This window comes from Neophocaena asiaeorientalis, unplaced genomic scaffold (genome assembly GCF_003031525.2).
Source record: "Neophocaena asiaeorientalis asiaeorientalis breed wild unplaced genomic scaffold, Neophocaena_asiaeorientalis_V1.1 scaffold473, whole genome shotgun sequence".
NCBI lineage: Eukaryota > Metazoa > Chordata > Mammalia > Artiodactyla > Phocoenidae > Neophocaena > Neophocaena asiaeorientalis.
In genome coordinates, this window is record NW_020174935.1 from 1,835,995 (window position 1) to 1,853,615 (window position 17,621).

Here is a 17,621-nt window from a genome sequence, read left to right on the forward strand (position 1 = left end):
TAGGTTCTTCCCTATCATCACTTTAAGTATATCATGCCACTCCCTTCTGGCTTGTAGAGTTTCTGCTGAGAAATCAGCTGTTAACTTTATGGGAGTTCCCTTGTATGTTATTTGGCGTTTTTCTCTTGCTGCTTTCAGTAAGTTTTTCTTTGTCTTTAATTTTTGCCAATTTGATTACTATGTGTCTCGGCGTGTTTCTCCTTGGGTTTATCCTGTATGGGACTCTCTGCGCTTCCTGGACTTGGGTGGCTATTTCCTTTCCCATGTTAGGGAAGTTTTCAACTATAATCTCTTCAAATATTTTCTCTGGTCCTTTCTCTCTCTCTTCTCCTTCTGGGACCCCTATAACACAAGTGTTGTTGCATTTAGGTTGTCCCAGAGGTCTCTTAGTCTGTCTTCATTTCTTTCCATTCTTTTTTTCTTTATTCTGTTCCGCAGCAGTGAATTCCACCATTCTGTCTTCCAGGTCACTTATCTGTTCTTCTGCTTCAGTTATTCTGCTGTTGATTCCTTCTAGTGTAGTTTTCATTTCAGTTATTGTATTATTCATCTCTGTTTGTTTGTTCTTTAATTCTTCTAGGTCTTTGTTAAACATTTCTTGCATCTTCTCGATCTTTGCCTCCATTCTTTTTCCGAGGTCCTGGATCATCTTTACTATCGTTATTCTGAATTCTTTTTCTGGAAGATTGCCTAGCTCCACTTCATTCAGTTGTTTTTCTGGGGTTTTATCTTGTTCCTTCATCTGGTACATAGCCCTCTGTCTTTTCATCTTGTCTATCTGTGAATATGTTTTTTGTTCCACAGGCTGCAGGCCTGTAGTTCTTGCTTCTGCTGTCTACCCTCTGGTGGATGAGGCTATCTAAGAGGCTTGTGCAAGTTTCCTGAAGGGAGGGACTGGTGGTGGGTAGAGCTGACTGTTGCTCTGGTGGGCAGAGCTCAGCAAAACTTTAATGTGATTGACTGCTGATGGGTGGGGCTGGATTCCCTCCCTGTTGGTTGTTTGGCCCGAGGCAACCCAACATTGGAGCCTACCTGGGTTCTTTGGTGGGCTAATGGTGGACTCTGGGAGGGCTCACGCCAAGGAGTACTTCCCAGAACTTCCGCTGCCACTGTCCTTGTCCCCATGGTGAGCCACAGCCACCCCCAGCCTCTGCAGGAGACCCTCCAACACTAGCAGGTAGGTCTGGTTCAGTCTCCCCTAGGGTCACTGCTCCTTCCCCTGGGTCCCGATGCACACACTACTTTGTGTGTGCCCTCCAAGGGTGGAGTCTCTGTTTCCACCAGTCCTGTCAAAGTCCTGCAATCAAATCCCCCTAGCCTTCAACGTCTGATTCTCTAGGAATTCCTCCTCCCGTTGCCGGGGCTCAGAACCTTCACTCCAGTGTGTGGACTTCTGTGGTATGTGTTCTCCAGTTTGTGGGTCACCCACCCAGCAGTTACGGGATTTGATTTTACTGTGATTGCGCCCCTCCTACCGTCTCATAGTGGCTTCTCCTGTCTTTGGATGTGGGGTATCTTTTTAGGTGAGTTCTAGTGTCTTCCTGTCAGTGATTGTCCAGCAGCTAGTTGTGATTCTGGTGTTCCTGCAAGAGGGAGTGAGAGCACGTCTTTCTACTCCGCCATCTTGGTTCAGGGCTCTCTACCACTGTTTTCTTTGTTTGTTTGTTTTTGCGGTACGCGGGCCTCTTGTGGCCTCTCCCGTTGCGGAGCACAGGCTCTGGACTCGCAGGCTCAGCGGCCATGTCTCATGGGCCCAGCCGCTCCGGGGCATGTGAGATCTTCTCGGAACAGGGCACGAACCCGTGTCCCCTGCATCGGCAGGCGGACTCTCAACCACTGCGCCACCAGGGAAGCCCTCTACCACTGTTTTTAATCACAAAGACACACCAGTAAAACTCTCATGAGCACACACCTCTAAATGTCTTATTTATTTATTTATAAGTCGTTTATGCATATATTTCTGTACAGTGTATATATGTATTGTAAAGCTTCCAAAGAAGCTTCTAAACTTTTATCATTAATTTTAGTGATGTTAATTTCTGCATCACTGAAAACAGCACAGAATTTCTTCTTCGTTTTCTCATTGAATATATATCTTGCTAATTGTGATGAATTCCTACTTTGAGTTATCGTTTAATGATAGTTGACATAAAACCTTGTTTCAGATAGTCTTGAGAAATTCCCTCTTTTTTTGGCCAACTTCATGTCAGATATGATAAACTCATTACTATTTCTATCTCATAATGTGGTGAAGGAAGATTTTTATACCTAAGAGTAGGAAAAGTGAGAGCTGTGGATCTTTCTTTTTGCTCACCTGTGCTTTCATTATTGTTACCATCAGTCTACAGTTTTTTAGAGGGAATCTTTTTTTTTTTTTTTTTGCAGTACACAGGCCTCTCACTGTTGTGGCCTCTCCCGCTGTGGAGCACAGGCTCCGGACGCAGAGGCTTAGCATCCATGGCTCATGGGCCCAGCCACTCTGCGGCACATGGGATCTTCCCAGACCAGGGCACGAACCCGTGTCCCCTGCATCGGCAGGCGGACTCTCAACCACTGGGCCACCAGGGAAGCCCGAGGGAATCTTTTTAAGCTATTTGTGTATTACACATTAAAATTGGGTAATACATGGGGAGAAATGAACCATGACCCTGCCCTACACGGCACACAGAAGTTAATAGCAGATGAGTCGTAGTCCTAAATGTGAAAGCCGCAAGAAGAAAATTTCCAAAAGTTAATATATGAAAATAGCGTGACCTTAGGCAAACATTTCTTAAATAGGACACAAAAACACTAATCATTAAAAAAAGTTCTTGATAAGTTAGATCCCATTAAAATTAAGAACTTCTTTAATCAAAGAGGAACCAATAGGACTTCCCTGGTGGCGCAGTCGTTAAGAATCTGCCTGCTAATGCACGGGACACAGGTTCGAGCCCTGGTCCTGGAAGGTCCTACGTGCCGCAGAGCAACTAAGCCCGTGCGCTGCAACTACTGAGCCTGCTTTCTAGAGCCAGTGAGCCACAACTGCTGAGCCCTTGTGCCACAGCTACTGAAGCCCATGCACCTAGAGCCTGTGCTTCACAACAAGAGAAGCCACTGCAATGAGAAGCCCATGCACCACAACAAGGAGTTGCAACTAGAGAAAGCCCGCGCTCAGCAATGAAGACCCAATGCAGCCAAAAATAAATAAATAAAATTTTAAGAAAAATGAAAAAAACTTAAAAAGAACCCAATAAAAAAAGGGGGGGGGCTTCCCTGGTGGCACAATGGTTGGGAGTCTGCCTGCCGATGCAGGGGACGCGGGTTCGTGCCCCGGTCTGGAAAGATCCCACATGCCGCGGAGCGGCTGGGCCTGTGAGCCATGGCCGCTGAGACTGTGCGTCCGGAGCCTGTGCGCCGCAAGGGGAGAGGCCACAACAGTGAGAGGCCCACGTACCACAAAAAAAAAAGAAAAAAAAAGAAAAAAGGCAAGTCCCAGGAAAGGCTTCATTTCTTGAAAATGGAGTGTATATAGAAGCTGTTGCCCTAGCTGTGAGTCTTACCAGTGTTCAGGAATAAGTAGGATCACATGCCTTGCCCCAGAGTGTAAATCTGGTGATGCCAATTTGTGACAAAGCTTAAGACAGGCCAGTTAGGCACTTGCCTGTGGTTAACATGAACTGTAGAGCCACACAGACCTGCATTCTAATACTCACTCACACTTAGGACCTTAGTCTTTCTAAACCTCATCTGTCAAATAGGTATAGGAAGAGGAACTAAACGAAGAGTGGTTGTGAGGCCTGAGATATTGCCAAGGTTTTGGCACTATGCCTAGCACATAGTGAGCACTCAGCACGTGGGAGCTGAGGATTGTCACCCAGGATTGTTAATGGCCACGTGATGAGATGTGTGTTTTCATGATTCCGGGATGGGGCACAAGGTCACTGACCCAACTCTTTGTATCCCTGACTTTTTCTGACCCTAGGAGAAGAAAGCATTGACTTTCCTTCATCAGGCCAAAGATGCCTCTCTTTGGGAGTACGTTCAGTCCGAAGAAGACGCCCCCTCGGAAGTCTGCGTCTCTCTCCAACCTGCATAACGTGAGTGTCAGCACGGGGCTCGACCTGGTGTGCAGCGTGACTGGAGCATCGAGCCTGGTTTCTTATGGAAAGTGTGGTCCTCCAGAGGTATCCTCGTGGGAGGGCATCCTTTTAATTCATATTATTGTTATTGCTGAAAACATTTTTAAACTCCTTTGGGAATTATTGTCAGAGCTTGTTGAAGAACCTTAAAAGGTAGTCGTCCTCATTATCATTTTGGGGACCAAATGATGTTATCCAATTTGACTTCACTTGACTCCCAAGACTTGTCCAGGAATCAGTTTTACTCAAATTTATCAAAGGATCAAATTTATAGCTCTAGAATCAAATTTATTCTCAAAGGATGATGTTTTGCTATCATTAAGAGCGTTCAGAAGGATATATCACAGGTCCAAAGACAGTTTCTGAGCTCCTTGAGGGCAGAGGGGTTGCATTCATTTCTGTATATCCAGTACCAGTCCTGGTGCAGGGTGGGCGCTCAGTGAGCTGTAGAAACACTGAAAAACACATTAAAGAACAGCTGCTACTACTCCTTGGGCCTTAGCATTTTATGCCTTTTCCAGGACATACGTAGCTCCATAAAAAACAAATGATAGCTCGGGCTTATTACATTTAAAAAGAATTTTTCACTTTATTCAAAATTTACAGTAGGATTTCTTAAACTGCTAAGTGCCCTGTACATACGAAATAATTCAGTTTACAAATTTCAGCATATATAGCTTTTCCAGAAAATATCTATGGTATGAAGCTGTACGTTTCTTCTCTCTTACAGTTTAAAAGTTTTGGGGGTACCTTATTTAATTTCCTGACTTAAAAACAGTTACTAAATGTGCTTGGTAACGATTATAGAGAAGAAATGAGTTGTTGGGATCATACCGTTAGCAGAAGAGGTGCTGGGCCTCGAGCCCCTGTGCTCCGGCCTCCCGAAGCCAACATGCGCGTCTCCCCCACAGTTGGATCGCTCGACCCGGGAGGTGGAGCTGGGCCTTGACTATGGAACGCCCACCATGAACCTGGCCGGGCAGAGCCTGAAGTTTGAAAACGGCCAGTGGATAGCAGGTGGGCTGCATTTCCTACCATTTTGCCCAGCAAGATGGTGGAAGGAACCCCCGCCTTGTGACTGCTGCCTGTGTCCTTCCACCAGAGACAGGGGTTAGTGGAGGTGTGGACCGGAGGGAGGCCCAGCGCCTCCGGAGGCGGAACCAGCAGCTGGAGGAAGAGAACAATCTCTTGCGGCTGAAGGTGGACATCCTGCTGGACATGGTGAGGAGGGTGGTGGGCAGGGAAGCCTTGGCTTTCTTTAGGCAGGTCCACTGTGAGTCCTTTCAGCCAGCCCACACCTCTCGAGTGCCAGTTTGCTCAGGTACATTGCTGTGAATCCAAAGATACAAAACCAAATCAGACACAGTCCCCACCCTCCAGGGCTCCCAGTCTAGTGGGGAGATAGACAGTAAACATAGTGACAGTGCCTCATGGTAAGGGCAGTGATTAAAGTCTTTCCACGGCCTGGTATCCACACATGGGAGAGAGAGATTCATTCTGTCCAGTCGGGAGGATGTTGCAGGGGAAGGGATATTTGAGCTGAATGTGGAAAGATAAAGGTGGGAATGGAGGCTGGGATGAAGGCCTTCAGGAAGAAGGACAGCCTGCTCCGGGCTGGGTGAGGTCCTGCACCACGCAGCAATTAGTCAGTGCCCCGCGCAGACCTGCCGACGGGCACTCTCTGCATTGACATCGGTTTCCTGTGGCTTTTTAAAACCCAACAACCTTTTGAGCCTAGGGCTGTGTGCGACGGTTGGTTGAGAGGCAGCAGAGCACACACTGCAGTGGTTAAGAGCAGGTGTCTAGAGCTAAACTGCCCAGGTCCCTGGCCCAGCTCCACCACTGGCTGTGTGACTTCAGGCAAGTTACTTAACTGCTCTGTATCTGTAAGAAACGTAGTATCTTCAGCAATAAAATGGGCGCGATAGTAGGATCTACCTCATTAGTGAGTTAATAATATAAGCAAAGCTCTTGGAATAGTGTCTTGCTCAGGAAGTGCAGCTCCTCTGTTTCACAGTAAGCTGACCTCTGGAGTCTGTGTCTCTCCATCCCTGCCTGGAGTGTCTTCCACCCTCTCCTCTAAAGACCACTGAAGGATTCTGATGCGGGAAGTGGCATGCTTTTTTAAACGTTTTTATGTGAGCCACGACTCAGAAGCAACTTAGACCTTAGTCCTTTAACCTTAAAATCACCAATATTTGCCTTTTTCATCCCCTGAAACCTGGTGTCCTTCGCACAGTGAGTGCCACGCAGCCCTAGGTGATCAAAAATGTTGATAGAATGGATGGTGAATGTTCTTCAAGTGCTTGAGGCCCTGGGTCATCAGGAGGTTACTTTCTGCCCAGTTACCAAGGGGTTCCCATCGTGGAGGCTGCCGGCAGCGTTAAGGGAAATGCCATGGGGCTTCTCCCAGCGCGCAGGGCTGGCCTTGCCGACCTGAAACGTAGCCCAGAAACGTCCTTCTTTATAACGGTTTGCTGCTCTACTTCCAGCTCTCTGAGACCACTGCTGAATCCCACTTAATGGAGAAGGAGCTGGATGAACTGAAGAGTGTCAGCCGGCGGAGAAAATGAAGACCCCAAAGCCACCCGTTAGGCGCACACGGGGAAACCCTTCGTCAGAAGAGGAGGATGTGGCTGAGGGAATTTTTAACCAAACTAGTGGATTAGGTCCTGGGAGAGAGTATCATATAATGGGGCCAAAAGGCACTGGCCCCCTTAGGTTGGCAGTAGGAAGGCGACAACGTAGTGGATTCCAGGCCAGTCCTGTGCTTCACAGCACAGGGAGGCCTCCTCAGGGAGGTCTGGGGTGACGGAGACCTTTGGTGTTCTCCAGTTACTTAACACACAAACGCCCGTGGCCCAGGCTCGCGCTTATTGGACGGAGTTCATCGTATCATCCCCTCACACTGTTGTGTGTGGTGTGGCATCAGGTGTGCGGAGCCTTGTTGTTAGGGGTCTCAGATAAGAAGGTCTCCTGGTTCTCTGCCCTTCAGGCCACTCTCTCCCTCCTTTAAAGAATACTTGTTCCCCAAATCCACAGCCTCCTCTGGCTTCAGCTTCTCAGCAGCAAGCACCGACCTCCCACGGCAACACTATATTTTTGTGCTACTTTCCTGTCTACCCTACTTTTTTAAATTAAATGATGTTCTATAATCTCTCTCCGGCCAAAGTGACTGAGAAAAGAAACATCAGTTCTCGAAGAAGTAAGTAATGGAGGCTGGGTTCTAAGCTTCCGATGCTCCATCCAAAGACAGAACTTTTAGGTTGTGGGGGAAGGTCACCGTTGCAGAAGCAGCATTCCAGCTTCCTGGGCATCAGCAGAGGCTGATCTGGAACAGAGCAGTCTCTCTGCTCAGATTCCCCTGCCTTCCTCTTTCGGGGTGTTGGAACTAGCCTGGACCGGGCAGGGACGGAGTGGTTGGGATGGGGGCCTGGTTTCCTGGAGTGGGAATCTGTGTCTTTGAGTGAGCTGGGCTTCTCTGGCTGGGCGAGGGAGCCAGCCAAAGGCAGTAAGAGGGAGTCGAGCTTCCAAAGTCAAGGGGGAAGGCACTGAGGGTGGGGACACAGAGCCCCAGGCTTTAGACCAGGGATGGCTACTAAGGTCAGAACACCTGTTTCCCACCTGGACAGGGCTCAGGATGTTGCTCACACTCTCATTTCCTCCTCAGCTCAGCCCTGTGGAGCAGGCCCTCTCAGTCAGCACGCCTATTGGCAGATAAGGAAGCAAACCCCAGGAGGTTCAGAAACTGGTCTAGGATCAGACAGGGGAAGTGTGGGAGCCCGCTGATTCCCAGCCCATACTGAAAGAGGGGAGCTGGGTGAGGGGCTGCCTCAAATGGAGGCTGCTGTGCGTAGGCCACCCTCAGGGCCAGCTCCATGGGGGATGGATAGAGAAGCATGATCTGTAGCCCCAGCCCGTAACCTTCCTTCCTGATAATAGGAGAGACTAATTCAGAAGACATTGGAAAAGAATGTTATATGAGGGTGTAAATCTTCAGGTGCAGATAATAGGCGCAATTGAGTTTGCTTATTCCTAGACCAGTACCATTAGCAACCATTTACCCTGCACCCTGGATGCCAGACATCTGTAGACAGTCCCCCTGACTTATGATGGTTCAACTTAAAATTTTTCGACTTTATGGTGGTACAAAAGTGGTACACATTTAGTATAAACTGTACTTCGAATTTTGAATTTTGATAGTTTTCCGGGCCAGCAAAATGCAATATGATGTGAGGCAGTGGCAGTGAGCTGCAGCTCCCCGTCAGCACGCAGCCACGAGGGTAAACAATCACGCTTAAAACCAGTCTGGACCCAGACAAACAATCAGCACGCTTAAAACCAGTCTGGACCCAGACAAACACTCTGTTTTTCATTTCAGTACAGTATCCGAAAAATTACATGAGATATTCGACACTTTTTGTAAAATAGGCTTTGTGTTAGATGATTTTGCCCGCCTGTAGGCTAATGTAAGTGTTCTGAGCACATGTAAGTTGGCTAAGCTACGATGTCTGGTAGGTTAGGGGTATTACATGCATTTTCGACTTATATTTTTAACTTATGATGGGTTTATTGGGACATAAACCAAAGAAGGGCTATATTTCTAATTCTCGTGAGAATTTTTCAAGTTTGTTATCGTCATCCCCTGCTTTTAGATGAAGAAACAAGCCCAGCAAGGTGATACAGCTGGGAGGGAAGGAGCTAGGACTGAAACCTTTGGCGTCAGGAGGGGCACGTTTGGTTGTCATAGTGACGTGGGTCCTGGTCCCCTCTGTACCAGCACTGGCACCTGAGGGGGCTGCAGCCATGTGGGACAGCTCTGCAGTGAAGGAGGACATGTATTTGGGGTGATGAGGGAAGCAAGCCATTGGTGAGTTTCAGCAGAGGAATGGTCTGATTGACTTAAAAAGATCCCTCTGGCTTCTGTGGGGTCAGAACAGACTGAAGAGCTCAAGGCTGGGACCAGGGAAGTGGCAGCAGAGGAGGTGAAGTGGTCAGATTCTAGGCAGGAATTGAAGGTGGAGCCCACCATCAAATTGTAAGTTTGCTGATGGATGTGGTGTGTGATCTGAGTCAAGGATAATCCTATTAATGGAAATTTGTAAGAAATAGGAAAAAGCATCAGCTATATGTCACCACCCTAACCTTTGTTGGTTTATTCCCCCCCGCACTGAAACGCTACGTACTTTCAGGAATTCCCTGGTGGTCCAGTTGTTAGGACTCTGCGCTGTCACTGCTGAGGACCCAGGTTCAATCCCTGGTCAGGGAGCTAAGATCCTGAAAGCTGGGCGGTATGGCCAAAAAAAAAGAAAAAAAAAATTCTACATACTGTAAAGATTTACCTTTTTGTCCGATACATCTATATGATCTGAGTCAAGGATAATCCTATTAATGGAAATTTGTAAGAAATAGGAAAAAGCATCAGCTATATGTCACCACCCTAACCTTTGTTGGTTTATTCCCCCCCGCACTGAAACGCTACGTACTTTCAGGAATTCCCTGGTGGTCCAGTTGTTAGGACTCTGCGCTGTCACTGCTGAGGACCCAGGTTCAATCCCTGGTCAGGGAGCTAAGATCCTGAAAGCTGGGCGGTATGGCCAAAAAAAATGCTACATACTGTAAAGATTTACCTTTTTGTCCGATACATCTATTAGGTTCTGCCTAAAATACTTCCTCCTCAAAGCCTTTATTGAGCAAATCTACTACTTCTGGGGGCACCCAAGTAAGTAGTGCTGTCTACTTGACATTATCATTTGTAATCACTACAGCGGTTTTGTAAATTTCTGAGTTGAGTGTCAGATAAGGGGAGAACTGTTACTGAAGAGCTGAGATTGAAAGTTCTGCGGGTGTGAGGGAGGGAGTGCAAACAAATCAGAGGAAACCTTAACAGTTTGAGGCTTAACAAGGGGATCCATATGCACAATTGTACAGAAATGGGCTAATGTGTATGTTTTATTGGGGGGAGTACTTACAGCTTTTGTAAAATTCTCAAAGGGATCTACGCCCCACACCGAACCGAATTAGGAACTATACTATATTACCAGTTTCACATTCTGACAAGACAGGAACAGTAAAGGTGGAAACCATGGACTTGAGGAGTAGGGAATGAGAGGAGCTGGGAGGGGGGTGTTTCTAGAACACCTCATCATCATCTAGATGGCAGAGTCAGCTTTGTGCCCAGCATGAGACATTAGCACTTACTTGATGGCACCCTTACTTGTGCCTCGATTGAGGCCCCTGGGCTGGCATCAATCTTACCATATGTCTTCTTTGCTGCCACTGAGCATTTCCCCTTGAAACCTTCAGTGAAGGTTTCCCTTCTTCATCTGCAGCAGCTCCTCCTCGAATCTCTTGGATTTGGGGGAAGAAGGTGCCCCTCCCCGCCCCTTTGGGGGATTTTTGGGGGGATAGTTGTTCTGTTTTCTTCTCTTTTTTTTTGCTTTTAATTAAATTGTTTTATGTGGCAAAACGCATAACATAAAATCTACCATCTTAACTATTTTAAAGCAGTTAAGTAATGTTAGCACACTCATTCTGTTGTACAGCCATCATCATCACCACCACCCATCTCCATAACTGCTCATCTTGTAAAACTGAAGCTGTTGTATACCCATCGAAAACGAACTCCCCATCTCCTCCTCCCTGCCAGCCCCTGGCAACCACCATTCTACTTTCTGTCTATGATTTTGACTAAGTAACCCCTGACCTGTCTGATTCCACAGGGCTCTGTCTTTCTCACTTTGCCTTTTCTGGATCATCACATCTATTCCTAAGGTTTGAATACTCTGCATGGCATGATTCCCAATATTTTTTCTTATCCTTGGACAATTTTATAAATATTGAAAGAGATCTTTCAGCCTTAAACATGGATTTTTTTAAAAAATCATGTACTGTTTGTGAATATAAACAAAATTAATTGGTCAAAGTTTTCCAAAAATTTCTTCATATTAGCCTCGTGACTTTCCACTTGGAGTTGTCGATGGAAAAAAAAAAGATTAATCAGTCAATCTAAGAAAGAAATGGAGGCTTTTATTTGAGCCAAATTGAGGATTATAACCTGGAGAAAGCCTCTCAGCTCTGAGAATTTTTCCATCTGTTAGAGGTCAAAGCACAGTTATATAAGGTTTTGAGACAGAGTGCCATATGTTAAATGACGTATTATTGACAGTTTACACAATCCAGATCTATATGTACACAGGGAGTAGCGGGTCATGGGTCATCATGGCCTTTTACAAGAAGGAAGGTTATCTCCTAAGGAGGTCTGGTTAATGCAGGTGCATAATACACACTAAAGGGGAGGGAGGAGGCCCAAACAGGCAGAGAAAGATTTTATGTTTAAATTTTTCTTGTCTTGCCGTAAAATATGAATTTCATTTCATCAGAGTTAATGATGTCTGTAGTTTCCACGTAAGACTGCCTTCTCTACCCTTCAAGAGTGTTGGTCTAGGGGCTTCTTGAGAATCTGCCTGCTAATGCAGGAGACACGGGTTCGAGCCCTGGTCTGGGAGGATCCCACATGCCGCGGAGCAACTAGGCCCGTGAGCCACCAACGACTGAGCCTGCAGTCTGGAGCCTGTGCTCCGCAATAGGAGAGACCGCGATAGTGAGAGGCCCGCGCACCGCGATGAACAGTGGCCCCCCGCTTGCCACAACTAGAGAAAGCCCTCGCACAGAAACGAAGACCCAACACAGCTAAAATAAGTAATTTTTTTTAAAAAAAGGGTCTTGTTCTTCCAGCATTTCTTAAAAGAGCCCATAAGAGAATCAAAAGCCATTGGCATTTGATTGCCCTTGCATTTATGTAGAGCTAGCCTGTTACTAACTCTGGTTCAGCTGCTCACTGCTCAAAAGCCAATACTCAGACAAGTGTTGGTTGGAAAGCTTGCTTTATTCAGGAGGTCAGCAACCTGGGGAGAAGGCGGACTCCAAAGATTCTGGGAGAATCATTTGGGGGAGAGGGTCAGAGTCTTCCTTATCTTCCACTGTGTGCAGACTTTCTTCTGATTGGTTGGTGGTGAGGTAACAGGGGGGTGCTGCAGGAATCTTGCTCTCAGCCTGAGTTTACCATCCTCCACCTGCGTGGGGACCTTAGTTCCTGCAGAAGAACCCAAAGGTTATGTATATCTCTTGAGGAACCAGGATTGCTGCACTGTTTCTTGATGGCTCCTCCTTTGTTTCTGCTTTCCCTCCCTTCCCTGATTAGCAACTGTTTGAACCTGCCCTTTGGAACTCAGGGAAGGTCAGGGAAGCTGAAAGAAGCCGATTTCCTACAAACGAGAAACACGGACAGGGAAAGGATTTGTACCCGGGAGGGACCCACAGGATCCTGCTTGGTTTCAAGCCTACTTTAAAAAAAAAATTTTAATACATGCAAAAAGTATAATTCATAAATGTACAGCCTGACGAATTATCCAAAATGGGCATACCCATGTAAACACCACACACGTCAAGAAATAGAACTTTACCAGCACCCCAGAAACTCTCCTGCCTTCCCAAATATTACCTCCTCTTCCTCCTCAAAGGGAATCACTACCTTTCTCACCATAGATTGGTTTTGCCTGCCTTTTAACTTTACCTAATGGAATCAGACAGTAGGTACCCTTTTGTGACATGAAGACTTTTTGTAGTTAGAGCTGCCCTGTCCAAAGATAAAGAGGACTGAGGACTCTATCTGGAGAAAGTGCAAACCCCACCCCCCCTCCCCGGAATATGTAAACACGGGACAAGTCTCTCAAGTATCAGATAAGGATCAGGACTGTCCAATGCTGAGATTCTTCGGTTCCATGGTCAGTTGTCTAAAGAGGTATATCAAACTACCCTTGTATTGATAACTTGTGGGACACATTATAAAAAGGAGCATTTTCATCCATCGTATGAAAATATGGATAATACCTAATGCTGGGGAGGGTGTGGAGAAAAGGACACTTCCATTTGCTATTGTGAAAGTATGTGATATAATAATTCCGAGGGCAATTAGCTAATACCTACCAAAATTTTAAATGTTCATACGTTTTGGCCAGCAAACCCACATCTTGAAATCCATCCTCCAGAAATACTTGCAGCAACCCTGTACCGTGCCTCAATCTCCTCATTTCTAAAATGGGGACAATAGGGACTTCCCTGGTAGTCCAGTGGTTAAGACTTGAGGCTCCCAATGCAGTGGGCACTGGTTCCATCCCTGGTTGGGGAACTAAGTTCCTGCATGCGGCATGACCCGGCCAAAAAAAATGGGGATAGTAGCACCTCAGTGGGTTGATGCAAAGATTAAATGAGCGCCCCTCCCAACCCCGCCCTTCGCACGCACAAACAGTGCCTGGTACACTCTCGCCTTTGTTTTAGTACCTTGGGACTGTTTACTTGACATTTTCCCAGAAGACCAATACATCTCCAAATCTCTAATTTGCTCCTACCAAACAGAGCCCTCAGGGAAATGAAACTGGATTCGTGTTTGTCTATGTGCGATCTCTGGGAGGCTTGTTAAAATGCAGATTTTCGGGCTCACCCTAAGCCCACAGAACAGAATTAACCGCTGACGCACCCCGATTCAGGGCTTTAATAAGTTTCCCACGTGTCTCACGTTCTCCGACCTCCCGGCCGCCCTTTGCTGAAGGCCGGTGAAGCCCGCCTACCAGAGGGCGGCGCTCTTCCCCAGCTCTCCAGCCTCCGGCTCCCGGAAGGGCGGCTCTGTCCGCCGTCGGCGCCGCACTCGCCTCTTCTCTTCCGCTTCCGGCGTTCCCCACAGCCATGGCTGCCGCCGCCGCCGCCGCTGCCGCCGCGGGCCCTGGGGCGCCGCTGTCCCCGGAAGAATTGCTTCCGAAAGGCGATGCCGAGAAGCCTGAGGAGGAGCTGGAGGAGGAAGACGACGAGGAGGTACTGGGCACTGCGGGGCGGAGCGGGGCTGGGAGGGTGCGGGCGGGGAGCGGGGGTGAGGGCTCCGCGTGCTGCAGGAGCGGGACGAAGGCGCGTCGCGGAGCCTGGAGAGGTCCGAGCAGAGGCGTCTCCGGGAGGCGGGGTGAGGCTCCGCTGGGGCCGGGGTGCCCTAGCTCCAGGAGACCGGCATGTCCCGGCGTCGGGGGGTGGTTACCGCTGCTTCGGCCCATATCCGCGCCTCCTCCACCACAGTTAGATGAGACTCTGTCGGAGAGACTGTGGGGTCTGACGGAGATGTTCCCCGAGAGAGTCCGGTCCGCGGCTGGAGCCACTTTTGATCTCTCCCTCTTCGTGGCTCAAAAAATGTACAGGTAAGGGACGAGGGCAAAGACGTTGGGGTGTGCCTGGGGTGACTGAGGTGCCCTGAATGAACACGGGCTTTGGGAGCCGCAGACCTGGGTTGGAGGCCAGCCCGCCCGCTAGATCACTGAGTGACCTTGGACTGGTGCTACTTTAACCTTTCTTGGTCTCTATTTCCTCGTCTGTAAAGTGAGGGTCACCTCAGATCATGTGATATCATTCATGTATAAGCAGCACTGTGAGAACTCAGGAGGACGTTCAGACTGCTCTCACTAGACGTACAGGCCCTAGAGCTGCTCCTCCGGCTTCCGGTAGGAGCACCGTGCAGGAGCTGGGTAGGACACGCCTGCCAAGAACACCGGAAGGCGCGGGGTGAGCGATCTGGTTACTGGCGAGTCCTTGGTGAAGCTGTGTGGTTTTGTCTTGCCGTCGTGCTCATGTTCCCTCCGCAGGTTTTCCAGGGCAGCGCTGTGGATCGGAACCACTTCCTTCATGATCCTGGTTCTTCCGGTCGTCTTTGAGACTGAGAAGTTGCAGATGGAGCAACAGCAGCAGCTGCAACAGCGGCAGGTGAGCCCAGACCCTGCTTGTTGCCAGTAGCGGAGACAGAAGTTGTTTATTCCTCCGGCACCTGGGTAGGGCGGTTAGTGTGCCGGAAGGGATTGGGATCCGGCCCACCCTCCTTGAGGTGCCTGACGGTGCCCTCAGCACTGTTTTCATAGACCTTGTCTGCCCGGACGGGTATGATGGAAATGAGAGCCCTAGGTCTGGACGATGCCTTACACCCCTCCTTTTCTTTTCCAGATACTTCTAGGGCCTAATACAGGGCTGTCAGGAGGAATGCCCGGGGCTCTACCTTCACTTCCTGGAAAGATCTAGATTGTTACTGCTGTGTTTGGCCTGTCTTGGTGGGAGAAGTTTGAAAATTCAATAGTGTTTGAACTGCTGATTATTGGATTTTTTTTTTTTTGAACTTTGGCATGTTGATTTATCTAAACCTGGTGGGGAGAATTCTCCCCACATTGTCTCACGGAGAGACTCCTCACTTGCAACTGTGCCCTCCATGCTCTCCTGACATTTCTTCTGTCCTCACTCTGATACCAGAGTGCAGCAATGCAGATGGTTACTCCAGCTCCGGCCATCCCACCCCTTTCACTAAATTACTTCTGACGGAAGATCTCCTCGCTATCCCGTTGTGGGGTAGGAACTGATGCCATCGGGAAGGATGTGCCCCTGACCATGGACGACTGTTCGGTTTTTAAGAATGGGGATGTTGGGGAGGGACGTGCACACGAGATAGAATGCATTACAGCTGTGCTGTGAATTCCTGTGTGTGTTGGAAAGGATAGAGAGAGGGCTGGCAACAGCTTCAACCACAACGTGGGGACTGTGGAGGACAGAGCAGGAGCTCAATTTCCTCTGTATATTTCGGCTGTTAGACGTGTGTGTGTCTAAAAGAGCAAAAGAAGTCAGTGCTCACTTTTTCTATTTAAATATTAAAAAATGATCCCAACCAAAAATGTCTTCCAAGTGCTCGTCATACGTACCTTGAAATTATTTAGACCATTTTAGAAGGGCAAAGAAAACAGCCCCTCACAGTTTCTCTCACCTGAGCCAGCACCACCGTTTAATACTGACTGATCCCCTAGGCCCAAGTCAGTTAAATTCCTAGAGGTAAAAAAAAATTCATCTTTGACCAAGAACCTCTCTGAGTTCAAGCAATCGGTTTCAGATCCACCAGCAAAGGATTGGGTCCATGTACTTGCACAGTCTACAGTGACATTATACAGTTATAAAGGGGGAATTCCCTGGTGGTCCAGTAGTTAGGACTGTGCTTCCACTGCAGGCAACACGGGTTCGATCCCTGTTTGGGGAACTAAGATGCCACATGCTGTGAAGCTCGGCCAAAGGAAAAAAAAAAGAAAAAACAATAATTATAAAGAACTTGCAAAGAATGACACAGTATTGCTATCTAGTCTGGGGGTAGGAAGGTTGCAAATAGAACATCTTGGGTTTGTTCTTTTTGAAAATACAGTTGACCCTTGAACAACACGGGGTTAGGGGAACTGACCCTCCTTGCAGTCAAAAGCCTGTGCATTTCTTTAAAAAATCATTGGCCCTCTGTGTGTCTGCTGTCCAACCAATCACATTCACGTGGCACTGTAGTATTTCTTGAAAAAAGTTCACGTGTAAGTGGACCCCCAGAGTTCAGACCTGTGCTGGTTGAGGATCAATTGTAATTGCTGATGAGCTATTGACAGTGAATCCAACGGTAGCCCTATCTTTGGACTTTGTGGTTTTTCCATTTCACACACATCTTTATTGGCGTTGTGCTAGTAGCAATACTAAGTCCCTTATGCGGGTTGCTGGAACTACACTACACGATTCAGGAGGTGGCAGTATTCGCATTTTACAGAAGACGAGAACAGTCGCAGAAAGGCTAAGTGATCTGTTCCAGGCTGAACAGAAAACGCCTGATCTGAATTCCAATCTAGTCAGTCTGGCCCGGAATCCTGCTACGTACTTGGTGCCGGGCCTCCCAGGTCCCCTGTGTAAATACGTAATCTTCCACCTGTTAACCAGGGAAGAACAGTCGCTTGTCAGTAAAGAAAACTTGTACTTAAGATTAGGGTTAGGGTTCTTCATGTTGTGGAGCCTAGGTTTTACAAATTAAGTCGAAAAGTGTCTCGGGCTTTTTCTGAATCAAGTCCTACTCGGTGAGTATCTTGTCTGGATTTTTGAAGTGAGAGGTCTGGCCAAAGCACAGTATGTCTCCACAAGATGACTTCCGGTGGTAGCGAATTCCTTCCAAAGCAGCGTCATACTAAACTTCACTCTTAAATGTACAGAATTCAGACAGATGAAATTTATGTATGGAGTTTTCCATTTTTAATATTTGGTTAAACAAAATACATCTTTTGTAAACAAACCCAGCACAAGGCCAACAAAAAGGAATAAAAGCCAGAAAAACAAAAAGCCTAGGGTTGCCCCTTACTGGGCATCAGGGTCAGGCCTGCCCCCTTTCTTAAAGGAAGTGGGGCTTTTTGCCCTTGGGCATCAGCATAGGTCCCTGTTCCTAAGCACCAGAATTGGATACGAACAGAGAAACCAGCCCTGAAATGTTTACGCGTCTTTGCACATATCCCACTGGCTCACAGACTCCAAGTGCATGGGGACTCCTTTGAAGTGCCATTTGCACAGGCCCAAGCAGATTGGTGGCGAGGAGTTTCCGTCTCCTCCCAGGAAATGGCTTACATCACTGACAGTGCCGAT

The 17,621-nt window shown here is 47.8% G+C and overlaps 2 protein-coding genes and 2 non-coding genes across 9 annotated transcripts in view; all 4 read left to right on the plus strand.

Moving 5' to 3' along the window:
- Positions 1-7,273, plus strand: part of CBY1 (chibby 1, beta catenin antagonist) — an 11,708-nt gene extending 4,435 nt beyond the window's left edge. For 2 of the 5 annotated variants that reach the window (XM_024761600.1, XM_024761599.1), the window contains exons 2-5: positions 3,962-4,163; positions 5,030-5,135; positions 5,221-5,339; positions 6,611-7,273. In XM_024761600.1, the coding sequence (XP_024617368.1) occupies positions 3,999-4,163; positions 5,030-5,135; positions 5,221-5,339; positions 6,611-6,691 (471 nt within the window). In that variant the 5' untranslated portion in view covers positions 3,962-3,998 and the 3' untranslated portion in view covers positions 6,692-7,273. Of the gene's footprint in view, positions 1-1,366; positions 1,399-3,961; positions 4,164-5,029; positions 5,136-5,220; positions 5,340-6,610 lie in introns of those variants that run through there. The other 3 variants (XM_024761601.1, XM_024761603.1, XM_024761602.1) reach the window with 3 other exon arrangements.
- A 2,041-nt stretch (positions 7,274-9,314) lies between these two features.
- TRNAD-GUC (transfer RNA aspartic acid (anticodon GUC)) lies at positions 9,315-9,387 on the plus strand. The gene has a single exon. It is a non-coding gene; the product is annotated as a tRNA-Asp (tRNA).
- A 227-nt stretch (positions 9,388-9,614) lies between these two features.
- On the plus strand, positions 9,615-9,687 carry TRNAD-GUC (transfer RNA aspartic acid (anticodon GUC)). The gene has a single exon. It is a non-coding gene; the product is annotated as a tRNA-Asp (tRNA).
- Positions 9,688-13,852: 4,165 nt separating this feature from the next.
- On the plus strand, positions 13,853-15,878 carry TOMM22 (translocase of outer mitochondrial membrane 22). 2 transcript variants are annotated; one of them, XM_024761569.1, is made up of 5 exons: positions 13,853-13,988; positions 14,241-14,359; positions 14,583-14,720; positions 14,801-14,918; positions 15,153-15,878. In XM_024761569.1, the coding sequence occupies exons 1-5, from the start codon at positions 13,863-13,865 to the stop codon at positions 15,225-15,227; spliced, it is 576 nt and encodes a 191-aa protein (XP_024617337.1). In that variant the 5' UTR covers positions 13,853-13,862; the 3' UTR covers positions 15,228-15,878. The 2 variants fall into 2 exon arrangements, with proteins under 2 accessions (XP_024617337.1, XP_024617338.1); XM_024761570.1 differs by lacking the exon at positions 14,583-14,720.
- Positions 15,879-17,621: the final 1,743 nt, after the last annotated feature.

Bases quoted from the DNA above. Each gene is read 5' to 3' on its own strand.
- TOMM22 (XM_024761569.1), top strand. From the start codon at position 13,863: ATGGCTGCCGCCGCCGCCGCCGCTGCCGCCGCGGGCCCTGGGGCGCCG. The intron at 14,360-14,582 runs GTAAGGGACGAG...ATGTATAAGCAG, and splicing joins GTGGCTCAAAAAATGTACAG to CACTGTGAGAACTCAGGAGG. The intron at 14,721-14,800 runs GTGAGCGATCTG...TTCCCTCCGCAG, and splicing joins AGAACACCGGAAGGCGCGGG to GTTTTCCAGGGCAGCGCTGT.